The sequence below is a fragment of the Eubalaena glacialis genome, chromosome 19 (assembly GCF_028564815.1).
Source record: "Eubalaena glacialis isolate mEubGla1 chromosome 19, mEubGla1.1.hap2.+ XY, whole genome shotgun sequence".
In the NCBI taxonomy this organism is placed as follows: Eukaryota; Metazoa; Chordata; class Mammalia; order Artiodactyla; family Balaenidae; genus Eubalaena; species Eubalaena glacialis.
Genome location: NC_083734.1, coordinates 26,598,820 through 26,623,459, shown reverse-complemented (window position 1 = coordinate 26,623,459; position 24,640 = coordinate 26,598,820). Strand labels below are relative to the sequence as shown.

The 24,640-nt window shown below is 42.7% G+C and overlaps 1 protein-coding gene across 5 annotated transcripts in view; it reads right to left on the bottom strand.

The window, feature by feature from the left end:
* Positions 1-991: 991 nt before the first annotated feature.
* Positions 992-24,640, bottom strand: part of TEX14 (testis expressed 14, intercellular bridge forming factor) — a 174,196-nt gene continuing 150,547 nt past the window's right edge. For 3 of the 5 annotated variants that reach the window (XM_061176383.1, XM_061176381.1, XM_061176382.1), the window contains 13 exons: positions 22,816-22,882; positions 20,120-20,201; positions 16,842-16,904; positions 16,199-16,326; positions 15,422-15,603; positions 14,282-14,378; positions 12,813-12,887; positions 9,874-9,951; positions 8,689-8,788; positions 5,450-5,542; positions 3,413-3,522; positions 2,137-2,188; positions 992-1,348 (listed from right to left, as the gene is read on the bottom strand). In XM_061176383.1, the coding sequence (XP_061032366.1) occupies positions 1,312-1,348; positions 2,137-2,188; positions 3,413-3,522; positions 5,450-5,542; positions 8,689-8,788; positions 9,874-9,951; positions 12,813-12,887; positions 14,282-14,378; positions 15,422-15,603; positions 16,199-16,326; positions 16,842-16,904; positions 20,120-20,201; positions 22,816-22,882 (1,164 nt within the window). In that variant the 3' untranslated portion in view covers positions 992-1,311. Of the gene's footprint in view, positions 1,349-2,136; positions 2,189-3,412; positions 3,523-5,449; positions 5,652-8,688; positions 8,789-9,873; positions 9,952-12,812; positions 12,888-14,281; positions 14,379-15,421; positions 15,604-16,198; positions 16,327-16,841; positions 16,905-20,119; positions 20,202-22,815; positions 22,883-24,640 lie in introns of those variants that run through there. The other 2 variants (XM_061176380.1, XM_061176379.1) reach the window with 2 other exon arrangements.

Here is a 24,640-nt window from a genome sequence, read left to right as displayed (position 1 = left end):
GTGCCATGTGCAGGAAAAGCACCAAGTATATAAAGTACCTGGCACATAACAGGTGCTCCATAACCAATAAACAATATCTATCAACCTTATTATTAACATTGGACATTATTACATAGTCACTGGTCAGAGAGAAGAGTCTACTCTGTAGACAAAGGATTACAAACCACATCAATGCGAGTCTGTAGCCTTGTAGGACTTGTAGCCTTTATGAATACTAATAGATAATGCTGTAATTTCATATCTTACCATTTATCATGATATGTCTGCTATTAGTTCTTACATTTTTATGTATGTTGGTTTTGTCTCACCATATAAAGTTTTTTGAGAGGAAGTACTGCATGTTACTAAGTCTCTGTATCCCTCAAAGTTTCGTATTATTTGTAAAGTAATTTGTCATGGGTTTCCTCTGGTTACAATGGCAAGCAACTGTTTCCTTGCTTTAAAATGGTCAAATAAACTTGTACCTTCCTGTTTTATTTGTGCAGAGTAAAATTTTGGGGAGCTAAGAACTGTATGAATATGACCGTCCACAATAGGAACTCTCCGGTTTTCACAAACAAAGACCTACTACTTACAGATAAAATGTTAGCTGGCTAGCACCGCACAAGAGGCTAAGTTAGAGAAAATATTGTGATCTTTCTTACCATAGTTTCATTCTTCTAAGACACTAAGGATGTGAGGTGTAAACTGAAATATACAGAGATGATGTTTGTTCACCTTAAAGAGTTCAAAATATTTTGGGCTTTTATTCCTACCCACACTTTTATCATGTAAGTCAATTGTAGCTGGAACGGGAATATGGCAATCCCGGTGAAGAGGAGGGCAATATTTCTGTAATAAAACATGGATGACTGGTGCCAGTTTGTACGACAGGTGGTAGCAGTAGTTATTTACTTGTCAAACTTTATAACAGAAATCAAAACTTCTTTGGGTGGCGGGTCCTCTCCCAACAACTAAAACACAGAAATATATCTTACAGCTGAAACCTAACTGGTATTAAAAGGAAACATTTTATTATATAACAGGAGTTGAAGTGTTTGAAAATTTATATAAAAAAACCAAACGCCATTCTGGGCACAATGAGAAAGCTTTACAATCAAAACTACCGTTTACTTTTCAGAAATCTGACTGAAAACAAATGGTTAAATGTGCTGCAAACAAACAAGTCGTTCTGTCTATTGTGGCGGCTGAACAAAGTGTGAGCAATGGAACCACTGCCCTAATGGTGACTGAAGCAGATGAGGGAAGAAGGGAGCTCACGAGCAGGACACTCAAACGCAGGCCAGGAGTCCATTTATGGTCCACTTCCGGTCAGTCTGACAAGTCACTCTGATCCAGCACGATTATCCTGAACAAAAAAGGGAGTTTCGAGTTGGTGTGATGTTTCTTAAAGACACAAACAACAGCCTCTTTTTATTCAACTGAATTCAAAGTAATCAAGCGAGATTATGATAAGCTAGTGTATCGTGGAAATGCAAAGCATTTCGAGAGCAGCATCTTCTGTACTCCCTCCATCTAAAACCATTCTTGTGGGACCTCCCTGGTGGCGCAGTGGTTAAGAATCCGCCTGCCAATGCAGGGAACACAGGTTCGATCCCTGGTCTGGGAAGATCCCACACGCCGCGGAGCAATTAAGTCCATGCGCCACAACTACTGAGCCTGCGTGCCACAACTACTGAGCACACGCGCCACAACTACTGAAGCCCGCGCACTCTAGGGCCTGTGTGCTGTAACTACTGAGCCCACGTGCTGCAACTACTGAAGCCCGTGTGCCTAGAGCCCGTGCTCCGCAACAAGAGAAGCCACTGCAATGAGAAGCCCGCTCACCGCAATGAAGAGTAGGCCCCGCTCGCTGCAACTAGAGAAAGCCCGTGTGCAGCAACAAAGACCCAAGGCAGCCAAAAAAAAAAAAAAAAAAACCATTCTTGTGCTGTCTACCAATTATGTAATCAAAGTTGGCATTAATTTCCCCTTGTATTTTAATTAACTATAAACATTAGCATTTTTAAAACTGAGCAACTCTGAATTCAAGTCTTTGTCATTAATGTTTATTTAGATACTGGTACATGTTTAAAGTCTATTCATGTTGTCTATAAACAGTGGATTTTGACTTACAAACATCTGACATCTCATTACCTGGATGGTTTGGACCAACCCAGTCGCTTCCAAAAACAGGGTTTTAGTTCCTCTTGATAGGAGGAAGAAAAAACAACTTGATTACTTTCTGGGTCAAAGGGTGAGAACATTCAGAAGTCACATTAGTACTCTCTCTAGTTTAGGGTGGACTGTTTTCTCTCCATCAATTGTTTTCTTCTACAGAGATAGAATCTTTCTAAAAACACAGATACTGGGCTTCCACTCCTAACATCCTGCAGCTCCCTGTTGGAGCAATGGACACGAATGATGCTAATTTCACAAAGTCCCTGCATTATGTTCTCGGTGAATTCAATACTAGCTGAATGCTCACACTCTCTGGGCCTTGTGCCAGTCAGGGTCCTGGAGGAAACAGAATGCACCCCCAGGCCCTTTAATGAAGTGACTACTTACAGAGGTGTTGTCAGAATTAAGGGAGCAAACAAGGGATGGCAAAGCATCCAGCGACTAGCAGCAGTGGGAAGCCATTATCACCCCTAAGCCTGAAGGGACTGGGGTGGGGGGGGAGAGGTGGGGCAGAACAGTTACTGGAACCCAGTGAGAGCTAGAACTGGGAAGGATGGGCTGCGCTATAGAAGCTGTGCTTGTTGAGGGACATCACTTCCACACAGAGATGAAGTGCTGAGGTAGGCAGTCAGGCAAGTAATATCCCAATTATCTGATCTTCTGCTGGGGTCTCCCATTGGCCAACAGGAAGCCGGCTGGCCAGGAAGCCCAGCAGATTCAGTTCACAAGGGTCAGCATCCTGGGGCACAAAGCAGGGCAGAAAAAGGAGAAGAATGAGAATGGACTGGGGAAGGGATAAAAGGGATACCAGATGATCTGAAAGAGTTAATGACGCTAACTTCCTGAGTAGGAGGAACTTAAATATAGGAGGGCATCATTTGTGAATGGCGCCTTAAAGCTCTATCAAAACAGTTTTGAAATTAAGGTTTGTACTTTTCACATTACTTGTAGACTCCACTTAAATTCCACAATTTATGATTTCTTATCTTTTGAAGACACATTAGAAGGAAAACATCTTTCCAGACAATATGAGCCTGGCTGAAGGCTTGCTTTAGAAATAGAATTGGCTGTAGTTACTGTTTTGTGATTAAGACATAATTGGGAATTAACAGAAAACCTGGGCTGAACTACAGGGGAAAAGTGTAGGAGGATTATGTATAGCATCTGGGAAACATTTCTAAATACCTTTGATGCTCATGGAAGCCCAAGGACTCCAGGCTAGGCTACATTGTAAATGAACATCCATTCATACCTTCTTCAGAAGTCCCTAAAAAGCTCTCTGATTTCCTTCTCTCTGGCGTGATGCTTTCTTCCCCTTTTCTCTTCTTTTCACCAACTTCTTGATCTTTGGTATTTGTCTCCCTTCAATGACAATGATTTTGGTCATTAAACCATGTGCACAATGGCCAGGGGAACAGGACTGTGCTCCCAAGGAAATATAATAATAACTAGAGCTAACTGTGCCTTCCCTATGGAACAGTTCAAGTGCTGTAATGTATACTAACTCATTTAATTCTCATCACAACGATATAAGGTAGTTAAGCGATGAGAAAACTGAGGCACAGAGAAGTTAAATTACATGCCCAGTAAGTCCTAGAGCTCGGATGAACCCAGGAAGCCTGACTCGGACTCTGCTCTCAACCACTAGGCTGTATTGTCCCAAAGGAAGAAAGCATTTCACTTATGTTGTAATTGGTGTCCTTTTTACAACCACATGTATTTTTATTACCTTATCTTCATTTCCTAAAACTCTCAATATCTAACTGCAGTATCGAACAACTGAAGACCACATTTGTCAAACCAGTAAGCAGGAACCAACTCCTGCACTCAACTATAAGCTCCCTAAGGGCAGAGACATCCTACCCCTCTGCATCTCTAGCCCCTAGCACAGTGCTCAGCTCACTGACAGTGCTCAACAGATGATGGGTGAATCAAACTGACATGGTTCAGGGATTTTTTCTTCTGTTTTCATCTGGTGGATATTCAAAATAAAATATGCAAAGTGAGAGAGAAAATAAAGCCAGCTAGGGTGAAAAGGATTTTTTTTCCTCCTAACCTCTCATCACTAATAGAATCACAGGCTCTAAAGTTGGAGGAGGTTATCTATTACCTCCGTCCAAATGTCCTGGACCAGAGAGTCGTGCCGCCTACGCTTGGGTGGGAGGAGCTGCTGTTAAAGTTAGTGTAGAGGCAGCTGCTTCTCTATCAGATTGCTGTGGCCATTAGAAAGCTTGTGCTTTACTGAATTAAAAATCTCTTACTCTGCAGTTTCTAGTCAGTGGCTCTGTCCTTCGGGGCGGAAGAGAGTAAGCCGACTCTCTTCACTTTACAATATTTCAGGTATTTGGGGGCAGCTATCAAATTCTCTACTCCATTTGCTCTTCTCAGACTGAGCCTCCCCAGCTCCTTCAGCTGTTCTCACATGACAAGGTTTCCAGACTTCTAGCTGTTCTGTGGCCACCCTCTTCTATTTGTCGACGGTCCCTTTTAAAATGTGACACCCCAAAAGGAGCCCCACATGAGTTCTAGAAGTCCTCTAGCTAGCCTGAGACATCACCTTGGCCTGGACTGCACATTTCTGTCTGTTCAGCATCAGTGCTGCATTGACCTTCTCAGCAACTGCATCAAACTGAGGTCTCATGGAGTCGCTGTCCACGTCTTCTTCAAGGGGAATTTCTTGAATTCTTACCACATCTCAAAATGCATGCTAAATGCTGGGCGTATAAAAATAAGACGTACTTCCCGTCTTCAATGAAATTACAGTAGAGTAGGAGCTTCCGATCAAAAAATGCTCCATTAGGTCAGATCTCTCCCATTCTACACTTTTGGATCTAAATGCTCACCTTTATCTTTCAGAGAAATCTAAATTTCCACCTGTCAAGACCATTCTGAAGCCACAGTCTATCTACCCATCACATTAGCATTTATCCTTAGATTTGTGTTATCTAAAAATTTGATAAGCATGCCTTTTCTGATTTAATTTGAATGACCGATGAAAATGTTGAAGGTGACAGGGCCTAGACACAGCAATCTTAGAGGCCTCTCTCTATACTGGTATCAGTCTGCTAGTCAGTATCTTGAGCACTGTGGGTGGCTGGAGGAAGAGGGGGAGACAGAAGTCGGGGCTGGCTTATCTAGAGCAATGTAATGCCATCACCAAACATTCTTTCTCCAAGGAGTCCATGTACTTTCTAAAAAACTAAAATCTATTTTTTTCAAAAAACTGAACTAAAATCTAGTCCCCCTTCCCGAAAAAGGAAAAAAAGATCCCCTGATGGAGAACAATAACCTCGCCGAGCACTTGGGGAGACCCTGTAGCTCCGTGCTGTCCTCAGGTGGCTGCAGCCATCTTTCCAGGTCCTCATCAAGCGTAGAGTGAGCTCTGTCCAAGGGCAAGTGAAGAGAATTGAGGCAGCAATCATTCCCCTTCTCCCTTGACAAGGAGGCATAGCACTCTAGAGCGGGAAAGGACCTTCAAACTCCTGCTTTCACTGTACACGTGAGAAAATGAGAGCTCGGTGAGACTGTACCTGGAGTTGTAGTGGTCACTTAGATCTGATTTAAATGTGCACCAGAACCCTCCTTTAGCCTCTTGACAAAAAAGCCCAAAGTGTGATATTAGACTCTGTCTCAATTCTAGGCCATTACATCAATTTCCACCTGAGGCTAGAAATGCACACTCATTCCCACAAGTTTTTCAGATTAAGAACTGCTTCTGAGGCTACTGGATGCAGAGAATGTGTTTTCAGAAGGCCTGAAAAGTCCCAACCATCTGAAAAAATATCTTCCACTCTGGCTTGGTGCCAAGGACTGAGATGACTGAGCATCTGTGGGCATCTACCTGTGTTTAGCATAGCCAGCCCTTTTGAAAAAGGAAGAGACAATGATAATAGTAGCTAACTTTTGATAATGTGCAAAGCACTTTATATTTGTATAACCAAATGTAATTTGGCCTTCTTGAGCTACTCTTCTTTTGCCTTAAATAATGGCTAGATATTTACCGAAGGTGTTTTGGGGAGATGGAATGAATGGAGTTACATCATACATTATAGACAAAAGGTTTATAAAACTTTAAGAAGTTTACCTTCCTCCCCCTTTGCCTCTTTTTCTTTGTCTCGCCGCCCCCCCCCCAAAAAAAAACCTCTCCCCACTTCCTCTCAGGTCCCAGGGCTCTAGTCTCCTCACTTCCTGTCCAGGTCTCTCTCTTTTCCTTCCTTGTGGAGAATAGTTTAGTCCTTGAAGAGTGTGACAGAAACGTGATTCACTACCCAAAAGTTATTCATCACACTGTCCTCCCTTACCTTCCTCTCCTATAGCAGCTGAAAGCTAAAAACGCAATTTCCAGTCTCCCTGGCAACCAAGGGTGGCCATGCGTCACATTTGGCCAAGGAGATATAAGTAGGCATCTGCTGAGAAGGGCTTCTAGGAAAGCTTCTGCTTTCCAGATAAAAAGGCATAAAGTTGGCTCGACTATTCCTTTGCCCCACCCTCTTATTTCTGCCTGGAGTATGGAGAGCAGCCACCTTGTCCAGGAGTTGACAAGCCTGAAAACAAAGGCCAACATGCTATGTCTGGTAGAGCAGAAAGATCAAAAGAGCCGAAGTCCCTGGTAGCATCATTGAGTTGCTACACCAGCCATGGCCTGCCAACCTCTGGGCTTCAGGTCGTGTGAGACAAACTCATTTAAACACGATGGTGGGGTTTTCTAACGTTTGCAGCTGAAAGTATTCGGCAGGGCTTCCCCAAGGATTTGCTGGTCCAGGATAAGGATGAGGCAAGTGGTGTAAGTGTAGATTCATAGCCTCCCTTTCTTTAAAACGTAAATATTTTGTTCATCATGGATTTTTTTTGCATTAGTATTGATTTTTAAAAATATGGCATCAAAATAGTACTTTTCTTGACTTCTGAGTTTTTTGGTGCCCCCTTCAATTTTGTGCCCAAGGATTGTGCTGCACTCACCTCCCTCCAGTCCTGGCCCTGAATGACAGTTCGGACAAAGCAAGAAATGTTAGGAGGCAAAGGAGGTGATCTGAAGTGGTTTACCTTACAACACAGGTCAAAGGAGAGTTCCAAGTCAAGAACGGAATTGGGTTTCTTGAGGCAAACTTGTGTTTTCAGACTGAATTGTCTGGATGATTGCCTCCATCTTCTCTTACTTGGCTAGAAAGATCTAAAAATTCTCTTTAACTAAAATGTTTTGAAAGAAACTGAAACCGATGTTTGCCTCACAAAATGAAGTAAAAACAAAAGCAAAAAACAACAACTTTACAAGAAAAAAACAAATAATCCTATTAAAAAATGGGCAAAGGACTAGGATATTTCTCCAAAGAAGATATACAAATGGCCTTCTGCATATGAAAAGATGCCCAACATCGCTAATCATTAGGGAAATGCAAATCAAAACCACAATGAGATATCACCTCGCACCTATTAGGATGGCTACTGTCAAAAAAACAGAGACACCACCACCCTGGTGGTCCAGTGGTTAAAACTCCGCGCTTCCACTGCAGGGGGCGCGGGTTCGATCCCTGGTCGGGGAATTAAGATCCCGCATGCCACTTGGCACAGCCAAAAAAAACAAAACAAAACAGAAAATAACAAATATTGGCAAGGATCTGGAGAAAGTGGAACCCTTGTGTACTGTTCATGGGAATGTAAAATGGTGCAGCTGCTGTGGAAAACAGGATGGCATTTCCTCAAAAAAATAAAAATAGATTTACCATATGATCCAGCAATACCACTTCTGGGTATATATCCAAAAGAAATGAAAGCAGGGTGTGTTGAAGAGCTATTTGCGCACTCACACTCAGAGCAGCATTACAGTAGTCAAAAGGTGGAAGCAACCTAGTGACCACTAACAGATGAATGGATAAACAAAATGTGATACACACACACACACACACAAATGGAATTCAGCCTTAAGAAGGAAGGAAATTCTGATGCATGCTACATGGATGAACCCTGAAGACATTATGCTGAGTGAAATAAGCCAGTGACAAAACAACAAACACCGGAGGGAGACGCAAGAGGGAGAGGATATGGGGATATATGTATACGTATAGCTGATACACTTTGTTATACAGCAGAAACTAACACACCATTGTAAAGCAATTATACTCCAATAAAGATGTTCAAAAAAAAAAAAAAGAATAGTGAAACTCAGAGAAACAGAGAATAGAACTGTGGTTGCTGGGGACTGAGGGGAGGGGGAAATGGGGAGTTGTTGTTTAATGGGTACAGAGTTTCAGTTTTGCAGGATGAAAAAGTTCTGGAGATCAGTTGCACAACAATGTGAATATACGCAGCACTACTGAACTGTACACTTAAAAATTTTGTGTTATGTGTATTTTATCACAATTAAGGACTTTTTAAGAAAAAAAAAAAACCTTTTAGGAATAGGGGCTATAAGGAGAGTATGACAAAAGACCATTATTTCCTTATTTGTCAATATCAGAAGAAAAACTAACATAAACTAACACTATAGTTTTTTCAAACACTTTAAAAAAAAAATCCAGCTTTTTCTGTTACCTCTCTGTATCCTCTTCTAGATGCTGAGTTTCTTTGGTCCAAAGCATACTGCTGTCTTCTTTATTACTATTAGTTTCTTGTTCTTCTAAAGGCCTTTGATCTAAAAACAGTTGAAAGACTTAACTTTAGAACAAAAAAAATTTTGAGAAAACCTGCCTTAAAATGGAGTGCACGACTTCCCTGGTGGCGCAGTGGTTAAGAATCTGCCTGTCAATGCAGGGGACATGGGTTCAATCCCTGGTCCGGGAAGATCCCACATGCCGCAGAGCAACTAGGCCTGTGTGCCACAACTACTGAGCCTGTGGTCTAAAGCCCGCAAGCCACAAGTACTGAGCCCACGCGCTGCAACTACTAAAGCCCGTGCGCCTAGAGCCTGTGCTCTGCAACAAGAGAAGCCACCGCAGTGAGAAGCCTGCACATCACAATGAAGAGTAGCCCCTCGCTCGCCGCTACTAGAGAAAGCCCGTGTGCAGCAACGGAGACCCAACGCAGCCAAAAAAAAAAAATGGAGTGCAAAAGATTAAGGCTAATCAGTGGACCCTGAAGTCTGCAGTGCACAAGTTCCCCTCTTCCCAGAAGAGCAGGGGGCCAGGTGGCAATCTGCAGGGCGCCTGTATCCACAGAAGCTGCTTCTGAGGTCTGGGGAGCTCTTTGCCAGGTGAAACGGCAGAAGCCATGCCTGTGCCAAGGCTCGAGAGAGACAGAGGAAAGAAATGGCACATAAAAGAGGAGGCAAGAGTCCCTGAAAACAAATTGTACAGATTTATTCTGGGGGGCCACCCTCTTCCCACTTGTTAGATGTTTCCAGATTGGAGCCAGGGAAGGAATTTGGGTGGGGAAGGGTAGTGCCCTTTAATGTATGCCAGGCATTTTACATATGCTATCTCATTTCATCCTGCCAGCAGTCCTATGAAGGGAAGGAGACTAACATTTGTTAAGTATCTCACAACGTACCAGGCACTATGCATGAACATCATTAGGTAGGAGTTAACATTCTCATTTACAGATGAGGGTAACTGAAGCTCAGAGACATTAAACAGTTTGTCATACCAAAGTAAGCAGTGGAGTCAGAATTGAGGTGGAGTGTGCCTGACCTCAAGGTCCACACTCACCCAAATGTACCACTGTGCTTGCAAGGACAGTTACAGCAAAATCTGATGAAAAAGAACGAGGGATTTGGCTTACCACTTGCAGGGATGCCCAGGTGACTTGCTGTGTTCTCATCCAACACTGTGGATGAGGCCTGCTGCCGCTTCAGGTGCTCTGTCACAACATAGAGCAGAAAGCAACTTATTTCTTCTTTTGCATGTCACATTATCCTCTAGGGCAGTGGTTCTCAAAGAGTACTCCTCAGACCAGCAGCCTCAGTATAACCTGAGAACTTGTTAGGTATGCAAATTCTCAGGCCACATCTCAGACTTACTGAATCAGAAACTCTGGGGGTGGGGATGGTGTAGCAAGCCCTCCAGGTGGTTCTGATGCCTGATGAAGTTTGAGAACCACTGCCTTAGGCATCCAATCCCATATAACACTAAAAATAAAAGTAAAAATAATGATGATGATAGGTGACACTTGCAGAGCTCTAAGTGGCAGGTACTATTTCTAATTTGCATACATTAATTCAAGATTAATATTCACAATTAATCTTCACAATACCCTATGAGATTGATCACATTATTGTCATTCCTGTTTAACAGATGAGGAAATTAAGGTAAAGAAAGGTTAAGGAGGGACTTCCCTGGTGGTCCAGTGGGTAAGACTCCACGCTCCCAATGCAGGGGGCCTGGGTTCAATCCCTGGTCAGTAGAACTAGATCCTGCACGTGTGCCGCAACAAAGATCCCGCGTGCCACAATGAAGACCCAGGGCAGCCAAGATAAATAAATATTTTTTTAAAAAAAGAAAGGCTAAGGAACTTGCCTAGAATCACACAGATACTAAGAGGTGTAACTGGAATTTGAATTCAGGCAGTCTAGCTCTAAGGCTTATGTGCTTAATCTCTATTTTATATACTCTCTCAAAAAGTTGGTAAATTCAGAGTAGTCCAAATCTCTCCCTATCTCTGTTGGCCTAAATTACACATTTTTTTTATCTGGTCTGTAGAGAGACAAAAGGCAAAGAATAAAATTTCCAGTTCCTAACGAATTGATCATCAGACTAAGACAAGCGTCTACTAAACTCAGTACACTGCTTCACGTGTGTTAGGTGCTCAGTTTCCTCAAAGTGCTCCCCAGAGCCCATCAGAGAGACAGCTGGGAGGCAGCGCAGACGGGACCCCTGGGCTCACCGGCACGGCCCTGTTGTGTGCAGGCACAGGTCTTTCCCTTCTAGCAGGTCAGGAAGCAAGCCCTCCCTGGCAGCCCCTGGGCATCAAGGGGCCCCATAAGGTCATTTAATATAATCTGAAATTTTAAAATCCATTTTTATCTTTGTTAGAGGTAGTCCCTTGTTGATCTTACAAGATTCTAAAGGACCCTCCCCTTTAGGCCCTGGACGGAAGCCTGGAGTTGTGGATGTGTGCCCTTCAAAAGAGTAGGTGTCAGCTCCAGGTCACTCCCCAAAGCTCTCCTGAGAGGAAACAACGAGAGTGATGATAAACAATAATCAGGTAGGCACACCCATTATTAGGAGAAACTACTCAGGTGCCCTCTGCCCTTTATCTTTCTGGAAAATTACTGACCCATCTCAAAGTACAAGACATCGCCTAGAAACCTGGCCCAGATAATTCCCGTAAGTGAAATGAGGAAGAGTTTCTGCAGAGCACACTGGGGTACAGCAGTGCCAAGAGGCCAGCTGCAGAAGCCTGGTGACAGCTGCTGAGATGGGGGGGGTCCACATTGTGACTGCAGAGAGAGGAGAGCAGGATCCAGAGGAAAAGTATCGCTAAGGTCAAACTGCCAAGGGGCCTACAAGTACTGTCCTAAGCCGTGACCAAAAAGCAGACGGCACTGAGAATCTACCTGAGCGGGACACGAGGAGCTGACCTCTACTCCCACAAGCAGTAGCTCCATGAGTATGTGAAGGAGAGCAACTGGAGAGGAGGAGTTTGCAGGGACTCCCTAGGGGGTTCCAGGGGAGGCAAGCTGGTGCGGGGGTGGGAGCCCTAAGAGCCAACAACCCTGTGACCTGCACAACCCTGTGGCACTGGGCGAGGGGTGTGGTGAGGCAAGAAGGGCCTATGACTACAGAAAAGAAAGAAACCAAGGGAGGCTTTGGCAGCTCTGACCGGCTCCACCCAAGTTCGTAAGGCCAACAGCCAGGGGCTAGGGGTTGGGTAGCCTAGACCATATCTGTCCATTGAGTCATTCAACTCATTCTTCCTGATGAGACACAAAACCTCGGAGACCCTGAAAGTCAAGAGATGCCCCTCAGGAAACTCCCTAGTGTTCCCATACCAAGAACTGTACCATCAGAGGTCTGATGAGATGTGCCCTCTGAGAGTGAGGGGCTGGTCAGCCAGGCTGTCAAGAAGAGAGCAGTCAGTCCTCCCTGGAGAAGCAAACCACCCGCCCCAAATGTTTCTATCACCATGCTCCATTTACTTTCAGCATCAGCTCAGCTGGGCAGGCCAGCTGATCAGCTGCAACTAAAATTGAGCAGGTATCCCTCAGTCTCTGCCTGAAATGGAAAATGCTGGTCTCATTAGGTCTTGTGCCACTGACTTCCCTGCCCTCAGGAAAGGGATTCATCCACAATGCCAATACCTTTAATATCTCCTGCTAATGGCAACACAGAAAGCATGGGGTGTTTTGGCCCTAGTTGCCAGACTTCAGTATGGCTGAAGTATGGCTAGTTTGGTTCAAAAAGGAGATAAGAATTCTTCTAATGAAACAAGTTCATCATAATAAACCACTTGAATGTTGTTATTTCCTCTTAGAATCATTACCGTAGACCCTTTAAGTAACAAAATGACAACAGACACAGACCAATTATCCTGGCCAGGCTTCAGTAGTAGTCTGAGGCCCATTTTATTGCAAAACTGGCTCTTCCAGAATTCTGTACATTCAATCAAACCTTTATAGGGCCTTCGGTACTACTGCTCTCACCTGAGACAAAGAACCATATGTGGTCAGTGACCGTAAGAAGCAGGGCCATGGAGTATATTCGGTATTGAGCATGCCTTACCAATTTCGTCAAGCAGCTCCTGAGATGGTGGTGGTAGTTCATCAATGTGATGTTGCGAGATGGCTTCTACTAGTTCTTAAAAAAGATAAAGGAGAAAGTGACTTACTGCCTTCCTAGACCTGAACTAGGTTTTCGAGGCTTCGACGTGGATTTGACTTAGGATTTCTCAATGATGAAACAAGCTAAGACGGGGAGAAAGCCTCTTATATTAACGGTCCTAATTGAGACTTCATATGTGAAAGGTTTTACTCTCCCTTTTATTCTAAACCCTTTCCTACATCACACCTCACCTCAGTACCACTTGATCTGTGCCCCTCCCCAAGGATATGTGAGGTAGGTGAGGTATAAATTCTTACTAAGAGGCTGGGGGTCCAATTTGGACCAAGACTGCTGGAGGGATATAGAAGCTCTAGACCCGTCAAAATGAAAAAAAGTGGGAGGCCTTTCTCTATAGATTATCAGGCCAGGGGATATGGGAGACCATACTTTGGGCCTTCACCTAAGGGCTCAATTATAACATTAACCAAAACCCCTCAGCATAGTTCACAATATCTCTATCCCCCTGAGGGAAATTCTAAGAGTTGTACCAAAGACACAAGACAATAAGATTAATGGAGCAAAGGCAATTACACCTCAAGAGCTGTTATGGCTCTCATACCCTTTGAGCTGGAAATTGCCTTCTAAGACTCTATCCTAAGGAAAAGATCAGAGGTTCAGATAAAGATTTCTGTACAAAGAGCAAAAGTTGGAAAACAACATAAATCTTCAACATAAGGGCATGGTTAAGCAACATATGTAGAATGGACTACTATGCAGCCATCACATATATTTATGAATAATTTTTACTGACAAGTGGAAATCCTAAAATATATCATTAAAGAAAAAGAAGCAGGCCAGAGCTGATACACTATATGATCTCAACTATGCCAAAAAAAAGAATATATATATATACAGCCCCCAAATATCTATATATATATATAGATATATATATAGATATTTGGGGGTATATTTCTAAAAATATAAAAAAGATATGCATCAAAATACTACAAGAGGTTAAAAAATGATGGTAGAGGGACTTCCCTGGCAGTCCAGTGGTTAAGACTTCGCCTTCTAATGCAGGGGGTGCAGATTCAATCCCTGGTTGGGGAGCTAAGATCCCACATGCCTCGTGGCCAAAAAACCAAAACATAAAACAGAAGCCATATTGTAACAAATTCAATAAAGACTCTAAAAATGGTCCACATCAAAAAAAACTTTTTAAAAAAATGATGGTAGAATGGTCGTGGTTTTCTCTTTTAAGCTCTTCTGTATTCTCTAAGTTTTCTATAATGAGTATGTTTTACTTCAGGGGAAGTCAGGGGAAATTAGCATTTTTGTTTGAATCTACTAGAGCATCAAAGAGGAGATGAAGTCTCCCTTAAATTGGTTTACTGTTATGAACTTGTATTTTAATATTAAACACAGGGTACCTTTTTGCAGGCTCCTCCTCTGAGTGGCACGGGATGATGTGTCAGGTGCCTTAGCAATGCTGGAGGAACCAGCTCCAGTAAATGTAGGCAATCTTTTCTACAAGTAAGACATAAACATGGTAACTGACACATGTATTAAGCTAAAAAGGCCCATTAAGCTCAATCATTTCCAAGATTAATCTTGTGTATCATTGATGGAAGAAGCTACTTGTTTTGTTGACTGAGTCAAACATTCAAATGTTATCGCCTCTTGGAAGCCTTCCCACCCCTCTCTGCCTCCACAGCACTCAGTTTTTACCTCTGTGTTACATCCTGCCAGTCTTTCTCAATAGGCAGTGAGCTCCTTCAGGGCGTGGACTTTCCTATTCACTTCTGGATGCCTAGAAAAGGGCCTGGCATAGTGCCTGGCACTTAGAACCTGCCCCATTAACAGTTTGTTGAACAAGAGCATAAAATTCTTTATTTCCCTACTTCAGAGTGAGACCTTTTGTGAGTCAGATGCCCAGAGAAGATGACAGTCGATTTTTCATTGAGGCCCAAACAAGTAATCAATCTGCCTACAGAAAGGTCAGTCAACAGGTTTTTAATGAGCAGAACCAAGTAAGGAACTTTTAGTTTTCTTGAAGAGACTACACATATGAAGTATGAGGGAGGGAGAGAAAGGAAACCAACAAACAAACAGCATGGGGAGGGGAAGGAAGCAAGGAGAAGGTACCATTAAGTGTCTTTACTGCAGATTATTGGTTTAGGAGTTCAGAGAAGGTAGAGATCAATCGAAACTCTCACAGAACTAACCAGAGGCGGCGTCAAGAAGGCAGTAGAACTCGAGCCTCCTCTTAGTATGTAAGATATGGTTAGGTAGAAAGAACAATGCAGATGAACAATGCATCATAAGCTATCGCAGCGGATGGATCTTTCGAGAAATCGACAAACATTACCTTTGGGGAAAAAAAAGGGCACAAAAACCCAGGATCTATTCTACAATACAGACTCAGAGAGGAGCCCCAGGGAAGCCTGGAGAGGATCCAGCTTATTTCTTGCTTTCTTTGTAAAACAGATATGGAGAAATCTTGGCCTTTTGGATCACTGACGCCTTTGGACTCACTCCAAGAGTGTGCAATGCAGAGTCGGTATACTTACGAGATTAGTCAGTCTTGAAGGAAGAGTTTCAGAGGAAGTAAGAAGGGAATCTAGGCTCTTTGCTTTCTCTTGGAGAGTTATAGATTCTTGACTGTTCCAGAATGACGTAGACCCTGTTTTAACCTGAAATGTGATACTTTCAAGACAGTCCTTATACTGACTAGCAGCTGAAGAAATTGACCCTGTTGTAGAAAAGAGGGCAGTTAGTGTCTGAATCTTTTACATTATTTAAAAACAACAAAAAGAAGCCCCCACAAAACTCTATACCTGGAACAGGGATTTTCCAAATTGTCAATAACTGAAATAATCACTGATCACTGATGATAGTCTCTAAACTTGGGAGAGACTAAAGGGAGATTATTTGAACCACAAATATACTGGAAAAAAGGGCACTAGAGACAGGATATTTGATGCTGGCTGTAGGCAGTTGCAGGACCCAGAACTATGTATGTTTAAGCACAAGGTACTGTTTTAAGTTACAAACTCTAGAGAATCCAATGTATTTGCACTAAATTCAACAGTGCTTCAAGTACAAAGTAGACTCTGCATTTGCATGTCTCTATTGCTAGAGTTTAAAAATCTCCTTATAGCTGGTTAATCACCACCACCACAGCTACCTGGCCTCCCATGGGATTATCCCCTTCAGCTCTGGCCCTAAAGAAACCCTTCTGTACTGTGAGAAAACACTGCGGGTCTGCCCCTGCAGCCTGGCTTCCCATAGCCAGCGAGGCAGGGGCTGTTAGTCCCTTTCCCAGAACATCCCCTGCTAGTGGTTACCCGGGCTGAGCGGAGTGCTGACACTAGTAGGCGCGTGGTTTATTTTGGGTGTTTTGCATGAGACTTCCTTAAAAGAACCGTCTTGTTCATAGGAGATACTAGACAGGTCTTGAATGTCTGTCAATGATCTAAAGAATTAAAAGCACAGAGTAATTGGGAGATGTTTACAAAAATCAAACACTATATTCCTAAGAGGTACTTTTTAAAGATGCTCTTCACAAAAATCTTTATTTGGCAAGTGGCCAAAATCAGAGACTATCTTAGAATATCCATAAGATATCTATAAGATATTTAAGATATCTTAGAGAGAATATTAGAGAATATCTTAAAATGAGATACTAACTTTAAACATACCTCAGCAGCCAAAAATAAATTCCATAGGTGAAAGTCTATTTATATGGCAAACAGATTTAATCTACCTCAAGTATAAATTTCTATTCTTCTTATCACTGTGTTTCCTTGATTAAGATGCTATTAATTTAGATCACTCATCACAACAGTTTTTAGGTGAAAGAAGAAACAGGCTCACATTAAATGTATACATAAAAATGGGAAGAACACAGACTCTTACAAACAAGGAAATACTATTCCCCTAAAACCAAGACTGTGCACAGTATCCTTAGGCAACTTTTGGTGGCCATACATGTCTTTCTCTTTCATTTCCTTTGGTGACTCCTTTAATGTCTCCTCTTGTTCGTCTTCAGTACTGTAAGAGAGAAAGTGAGAAAATTATATAAATCCCCTGTCAGCAGAGTGCAATAACGTGGTACAAGGCACCAGTTACTGGCCCAGTGTGAGAGGCAGCTGGAAGGGCACTAAGCTCGAAGTGGAAAGTGAGGGTTCTGATCCTGGCTCTGCTACTGACTAGCCACATGTTCTCAGGGATGTCTGGGCCTCTGTTTCCTCTTCAGAGGCTGAATAAATACTCTCTAAGGGTCAGCCCATCTGAAATCAGCCAATGATGCTACTGGCTGAGCAAGCTCCTGAGGAAATCAACGGAGCATGGGAACTTTGCTGTGGATGGATGATGGAGCAAAGGGCACAGCCATGGGGCCTTACCAACTGTGAAACAGCTTCTTGGCATGGAGTATCAGGGGAGACCAAGAGAGGCTTGTGCCAAAAAATGGCCAGAAAAGAATTCTGAAGACAAACTTGACCTGCTTCTACTTTAACCAATATTTAAGATTCATTTTCAATATTCAAACACAAACTATAAGCCAGATCCCACGCTAAATCCTTCCAAATGTTTCCACGTTTTTAATCGTTGCACAATCCTGTGAGACCAATGGTATAAAGGAAAGAGCATGGATTTTGGATTGAGTTGTGACTATTAATTCTGTTCACTAAATATTTGTTTCTCCTGCTGAGCACAATGTAGAACTTTTTGGCCCTCCTAATTTACATAAATGGCCGTATGACTTGTTTTAACCAGTGAAATGCAAGTGAAAGTGATGTGATTCACTTTGGGGCAGAAACTTTAAAAGCCCAGTGCACAGTTCACCATGTTCCCTTTTCTCCTGCCTCAGTAAGAGAAGCAGCACAAAGATGGAGTCTCCCTCAGTGTGGATTTCTGACGGAAGGTAATACAGCACAGATCACTCCTGGTGATGGACGCGGAGCATGAGCACAAAACAAGTTTCTGTTGTTTTAAAGCCCCTAAAATCCGGGGGTCGTGTGTTACGTAACATAATCTAGCCTATCCTAATGATACAGCTGCTTACTAACTGTACAACCTAAGGAAAAAACCCTCTGCTTCCTGTACTGGCGAAATCAGAGGGTTGTTATATGAATTAAATTTGACAAAACAGAGTACCTGGCATATTGTCACTGCTTAGGAAATACTAGCTATCATTATTATAGATAAGGAAATTGAGGTCCAGAAAAGAGAAAGTAAATTGAATGCTACTGTACCAGGCACTTTGCCTCTATTATTAGTTTTTTAATTAATCTTTTTATTTTGAAATAACTGTATATATATTCACATGCAGTTCTTTTTTTTTTTTTTTAATTTATGGCTGCATTGGATCTTTGTTGCTGCGCGCTGGCTTTCTCTAGTTGCGGCGAGCGGGGGCTACTCTTCGTTGCGGTGCACGGGCTTCTCATTGCAGTGGCTTCTCTTGTTGCGGAGCACGGGCTCTAGAGCGCAGGCTCAGTAGTTGTGGCGCACGGGCTTAGTTGCTGCGTGGCATGTGGGATCGTCCCAGACCAGGGCTCGAACCCATGTCGCCTGCACTGGCAGGCGGATTCTTAACCACCACACCACCAGGGAAGTCCACATGCAGTTTTAAGAAATACACTTTACCCAGTTTCCCTCAATGGTGACATCTTGCAAATCTATTGAGCAATATCATAACCAAGATATCGACATTGATACAGTCAAGATACAGGACGTTTCCACCACAGGGACCCCTCACGTTGCCCTTTTATAGCCATGTCTATTTCCCCCCCACTCCCATCTCTTTCTTAACCCCTAGAAACCACTCATTTATTCTTTATTTCTACAATTTTATCATTTCAAGAATGTTATAAATGTGGAATCATATAGTAAATAACTTTGCAGGGGTTGCTTTTTCCACTCAGCATAATTCTCTGGAGACTTATCCCGGTTGTTGCATGTATCAATAGTTCATTCTTTTTTTATTGCTGAGGAGCATTCCATGGTATGGATGTACCACAGTCTGTTAAACCATTCACTTGTTAGACAACATCTGGGTTTCCAGATTTTGGCTATTATGAATAAAGTTGCTATAAACATTCGTGTATGTGTTGGTTTTTTTAAATATTTATTTATTTTTAAATAAATAAATTTTTTTGGCTGCATCGGGTCTTAGTTGCGGCATGCAGGATCTTTCATTGCAGTGCAGGCTCTTCACTGCAGTGTGCGGGCTTCTCTCTAGCTGTGGCATGCGGTTTTTCTCTCTCTAGTTGTGGTGCGCGGGCTCCAGAGCGTATGGGCTCTGTAGTTTGCAGCACACGGGCTCTCTCGTTGAGGCGCACAAGCTCAGTAGTTGTGGCACATGGGCTTAGTTGCCCTGCCGCATGTGGGATCTTAGTTCCCTGACCAGGGATAGAACCCATGTTCCCTGCGTTGGAAGGCGGATTCTTTACCACTGGACCACCAGGGAAGTCCCATGTATGTGTTTTCGGGTAAACATAATCCTTCATTTCTCTGGGTAAATGCCCAGAAGTCATATTATTACTTTTAATCTCTATGTCAACATTCCCAGTAAGAATTCTTTTTTTTTTGAATTTAGAATCTTCCATTTATTCAATAGAATTGAAAATATATTATTTAAGAGAGGTGAAAAAATAAAATTCAATGTTGTCTACAGAAACTTTCCTTAACCAGACAGAATTTCTCTTTTTCATTTGTAAAAGTAAAAAAAAACAAAGTAGCTTTTTCTTTCAAAAATAGTATGCGCCTATGGTAGAACATTCCAACAGCAAAGAAGGTTATAAGATAAAAAGCAAAACCTCTGGACTCTCTCTCCAGAGTTAACGACTGTATAGACTTCCAGAAATGTTGACACGCTACAAGGATTAGAGGTATCTCCCTTCCCTCTCATTTTTACACAGACGTTATTAAATTACATACATTGTTATGCATTTTTTTCAATTAACAATATGTCCAGTGATGATTCTTATCGCTATTTTACAAATGGGGAGCTAGAAGAGAGGGGTTGAGAAATCTGACCAAGTTAGAAAAGCAGAGTCAGGATCTGAATACAGATAACAACTCCTTTTCACGACCCCTCACAATTCTGCTGAACAAGTCCTAACAAAGCTAAGCTGCCCAAAGCTTACTGTTATAACATGGTGGCTATTATATTTGAAGAAGAGCAACATATAAATATGGGGCATAACCATCAATTAACATTACTTCTATGAGTCTGAAACTGTGAATAAAATAATAGCATATACCTTCGTATAGGTTGGAATTGAGACCTGGTCAAAATTTCAGCATTCTTTCCAAGGTTTTTTCTCATTTGGAACTTTTCTTCACCTGAAAGAATAAAGTACATGCATTTTTTAGTGAATTTTTGCCAACCCAGATTATTATTTTCATTCTCTAGAATTTTCCTTGGTCTGGTCCAGAATAAGAAATAATCTGTATAAACAAAGTGCTTCCTAACTGGGTTTGGAGTGAGCACTGTAGAAGAGGTTTTTGCTCTGAAAGCTTATTTTCCTTGCTCAGAGGGGAGAACTATAGTCTGACTCTCAGAATACAATCAAGCCATTTACTGGCCTTTCAGTTATAACTGCACAGTTATTTCTGGAGACAAATGTTGTTTTGTCTTTTCAGGAAGGCAAACTGACCTGGTTCCTGTCAACAGACACCAGGGGGCGTTGAAACCAAGAACTGTTTGTTCACTAAAGATTCCAAATAGAAAAGACCATGAGGGCTTCCCTGGTGGCGCAGTGGTTAAGAATCCACCTGCCAATGCAGGGGACACGGGTTCGAGCCCTGGTCTGGGAAGATCCCACATGCTGCAGAGCAACTAAGCCCATGCGCCACAACTACTGAGCCTGCGCTCTAGAGCCCGTGCGCCACAACTACTGAGCCTGCGCTCTAGAGCCCGTGCTCCGCAACAAGAGAAGCCACTGCAATGAGAAGCCCGTGCACCGCAAGGAAGAGTAGCCTCTGCTCGCCACAACTAGAGAAAAGCCTGCGTGCAGCAACAAAGACCCAATGCAGCCAAAAATAAATAAAATTAAATAAATAAATAAAAATTTAAAAAAAGAAAAGAAAAGACCATTAGCTGGGCATTCCCAGAACATTAACTGTGTCTCTTGGCCACCAAACACCACTTAAAGAGTGGGGATGTGGTCTTGAGTACTAAGGAGCTAATTCAACTGTCTTCTGTTCTCGTTGGCCTCAAGCATCTGAAGTCACTCCTCCCCAACTCTCAGTAAGGTCTCTGGACACACGGGGCCAGTATCCATTTTCCTTCCCACCATTACATAGCTCTGGTTTATAGAGAAGAGGACAGACAGACCAGCCTGCCCCGTTGGCAAATGCTCATGATCCCCCTGCCATTCTTTAGGTCCAGGAGGTAGTCTGGTAGGCAATGGGAGGCCCACTATAAAAGTGCCACCTTCAGCAGAAGCCAAGCTACTCTGAAACCCCACCAGTGGAGAAGCATAGGGGTTCTTCTTCTTTCCACCCCTTTTCAAATGCCTAGAAAGCGTAAACACCTGGAAAGCATAAATGAATTCCTAATAAGCACAATTTAGACCTGGAGGGGAACTTAGAGATTTTAGAGTCTAACTTTCTCCTTTACTTTACATGGAGGGAGAGTGGGGCTCTCAGGTGGAGTGACATGCCCAAGGTAATGCAGAAAAAAAATCAGTGGCAGAACTGGGCTTGGAACCCAGCATGTATGCAACTTTTACCCCTGTTGTATTGCCTGGTATGGAGAGGATATATTGATATATCAGAGCCCTAGTGAAAAAGGGGGAGGAGAAGGGCTAAAAGGAGGAAGCAGAGTAGAAATCAGCGGCTTCTACATGTACTTTAGATGTTTGTATCCAACTAGCCCTGGTTTTCTGACCTGCCTGCCCCATAACTTCTCTATCCTACTCAACTCTCTTCCAAACACTAGTGAAGTGGCCATGTACAGGTCAGGCTCACACAGAGAGTGATCATGGGCAGAGGCTCCACAGAAAGAGCTGGGTGGCCAGAGACCCAGGTTTGGGAACTTTAAATACATATTGTCCTGAGAATTTAACTGTTCATCTAAAAGCTTACAGCTTCTTAAAATGCTTGTGCCTGTGACGGGGACCTGAATCAGGTTAGAGATGGAAGCTGGAGTATGCAGCAGGAGGAAGGGAGTATGGTCAGAACCTAAACCCACCCAGCCCGGGTTCAGACTGTTGAGACACGACCCTGGACCGAGCTACATGGCTTGGTAGGTGGATAACCCTGGTTTTAAAAATGGATGGTTGCATACCTTAAAAGAGCAAAAGTGCACAATTTTTAAAATGCCTGTATCAGAACCTGTAGTTCACTTGTATCTTGTCTTGTGTCACACCCCAGCTGCTGATCCAAGTTTAACTTTCCATGTAACTGGAAGCAGTTGCTAAGTTATATAGAACCCAAGGCCTCCCAAGCGAAGGATGTTACGTTGACTGTACTATTAGCTATTATTAACCCTTTGCTAAGATGCCAAGCAACCAAAGGAAAATGATGGTGAAACTCTGCCTTTTGGGGTAGAGAAGGACATGGAAACCTAGTTCTGGTTGTCACTGTGTCAATAACTAGCTGTGTGGCCTAGGTCAATCCCTTAGGTCAGCTCAGCAAAGATAACTGAACACCTGCTGTGTGCCACAAAAGAGCCTGAAATCTAGGGAAAGAGACTACAGGGGGAAAATAGAAGAAGAAGCAACTGCTATAACGTATGCTATAAGAATGCAAGGGGAGGTATAAATAACATGATGTATGGATGTCATGAGACTAGTGAGGGGCACGGGAAATCACTGAGCCTAAGTTTTCTCATTTGTAAAATGGAAGGCCTGGAAGGTTATTTCTAAGGACCTTTCCAGCTCTAAACATGTGTGATCTGACAGAAAGTAGAGATGAGGGACTCTCAAAGGAATCTGCCCTGAGGGCTTATTACCAGAGGCTTGAGGTCGGGCACAAGCATGTTGTATTCCTTCAAAGTCTTCTTCAATGGGACTTGGGGTCTACAAAAGAATGAAAGAGCAAAGAAAGGAGGGTCACTGGAGGCAGACATATCATCAGAAGGTGGAGAGAGAATTTCTTGATGTTCTTAAACCTTGAAAATCTTCATAAGGTTCCTTCATCTTCTATAGAAAAAGAACAAACCTTCATCACAGACATTAAGAACTTATTTGTACTATGTGTTCTTCCTCAACAACAAGCCTTCCCCCACCTCCCATTTAGAGGTGGAATCGGGTGACTTTTCCCTTCATCATCCCCTCCTCACCACAACCTTCCAACAAAGATGTTCTGATTCCTGGGAGCTTTATCAGAAAAGCCAAAGAGGGTAGGAAAAACGGCCCAGACTGGAAAGCTACTCTATGGGGTGAGAAGTCAGAACACTGGTTCCTTTGAGGGGAGGCAGGGAGTGGGAGGAAACACAAGGAGGTCTTTTGGGGGATCAAGAATGGTCTATTTCTTGATTTGGGTGCTGGCTACATGAGTGTGTTCAGCATGTAAAAATTCATGAGCTGTACACTAAAGATGTGTGTAGTTTTCTCTGTTATACTTTTTATATACATCTACATGTTACATGTATATACATATGTATGTATATATACTTTATATATTTTTATTAAAGATTTTCTTAATGTCCCAGTCCACCGTAAAACCAAGAATGTTTAAAGGATTAATAATGGAGAATTGCTCTGAGTTTTCAGAAGTGCCAACAAGTGGAAACTATGCTTTTTGATGCATCACTGAATTCTTCTTGTCAGTCAAATGTTGTGATTGACATGTACAATTCTCTCTTTCCTCTACCGTACCTTCCATATTGGTAAAAGAACCTCAAAAAGTGGCAGGTTTGGGCTTCCTTGGTGGCACAGTGGTTAAGAATCCGCCTGCCAATGCAGGGGACACGGGTTCGAGCCCTGGTCCGGGAAGATCCCACATGCCGCGGAGCAACTAAGCCCGTGAGCCACAACTCCTGAGCCTGCACCTAGAGCCCGCGAGCCACAACTACTGAGCCCATGTGCCACAACTACTGAAGCTCGCACACCTAGAGCCCGTGCTCCGCAACAAGAGAAGCCACTGCAATGAGAAGCCCGCGCACCGCAGCGAAGAGTAGCCCCCCTCACCGCAACTAGAGAAAGCCCACGCACACAGCAACAAACACCCAGTGCAGACAAAAATAAATAAATTAAATAAATAAATTAAAAAAAAAAAAAAAAGTGGCAGGTTAGGGGACAGGCGAGGTGAAAATAACATAAGTAAATAAGAGAATCCAATAAGTTTCATTTTATAAATGAAAATACTCTGTACAAACAGGTTCTTGCAAAAGCTAGGCAGATCCCAGACAAAGCCCTGTGTACTGGACAGCCTCACATTCACTGCTGACACTGTGCCTCTATTCCTGGCTCTGTCTCACCACTAAAGCTGGCCAGGCCAGGGCTAATTCCCTACATCTGTGTTCGCCAGTTCTTCTTCACACAGAGGAATAACAGCAGGCTGCCTTCTCTTCCCTTCAGGAAGGATGTGTGAATTGGGTAACATGAAGGAAAGTATTTTGAAAAAAGAAGTACAAAGTGCTGTACAAATGCAGGAACCACAATTTTGGGAGAAATTGCTTACGACCTTCATTATCAAAAATCTTATTTTTCACATGTTTTTTCAAAACACACAAAAACACTGATAAATTGACATTATATACTTTTACGTGTAAGCTATTTTTCTTAATAAAAATAATTTTAAAGGAATAAGGCAACGGAGAAAGCTGAAGATGT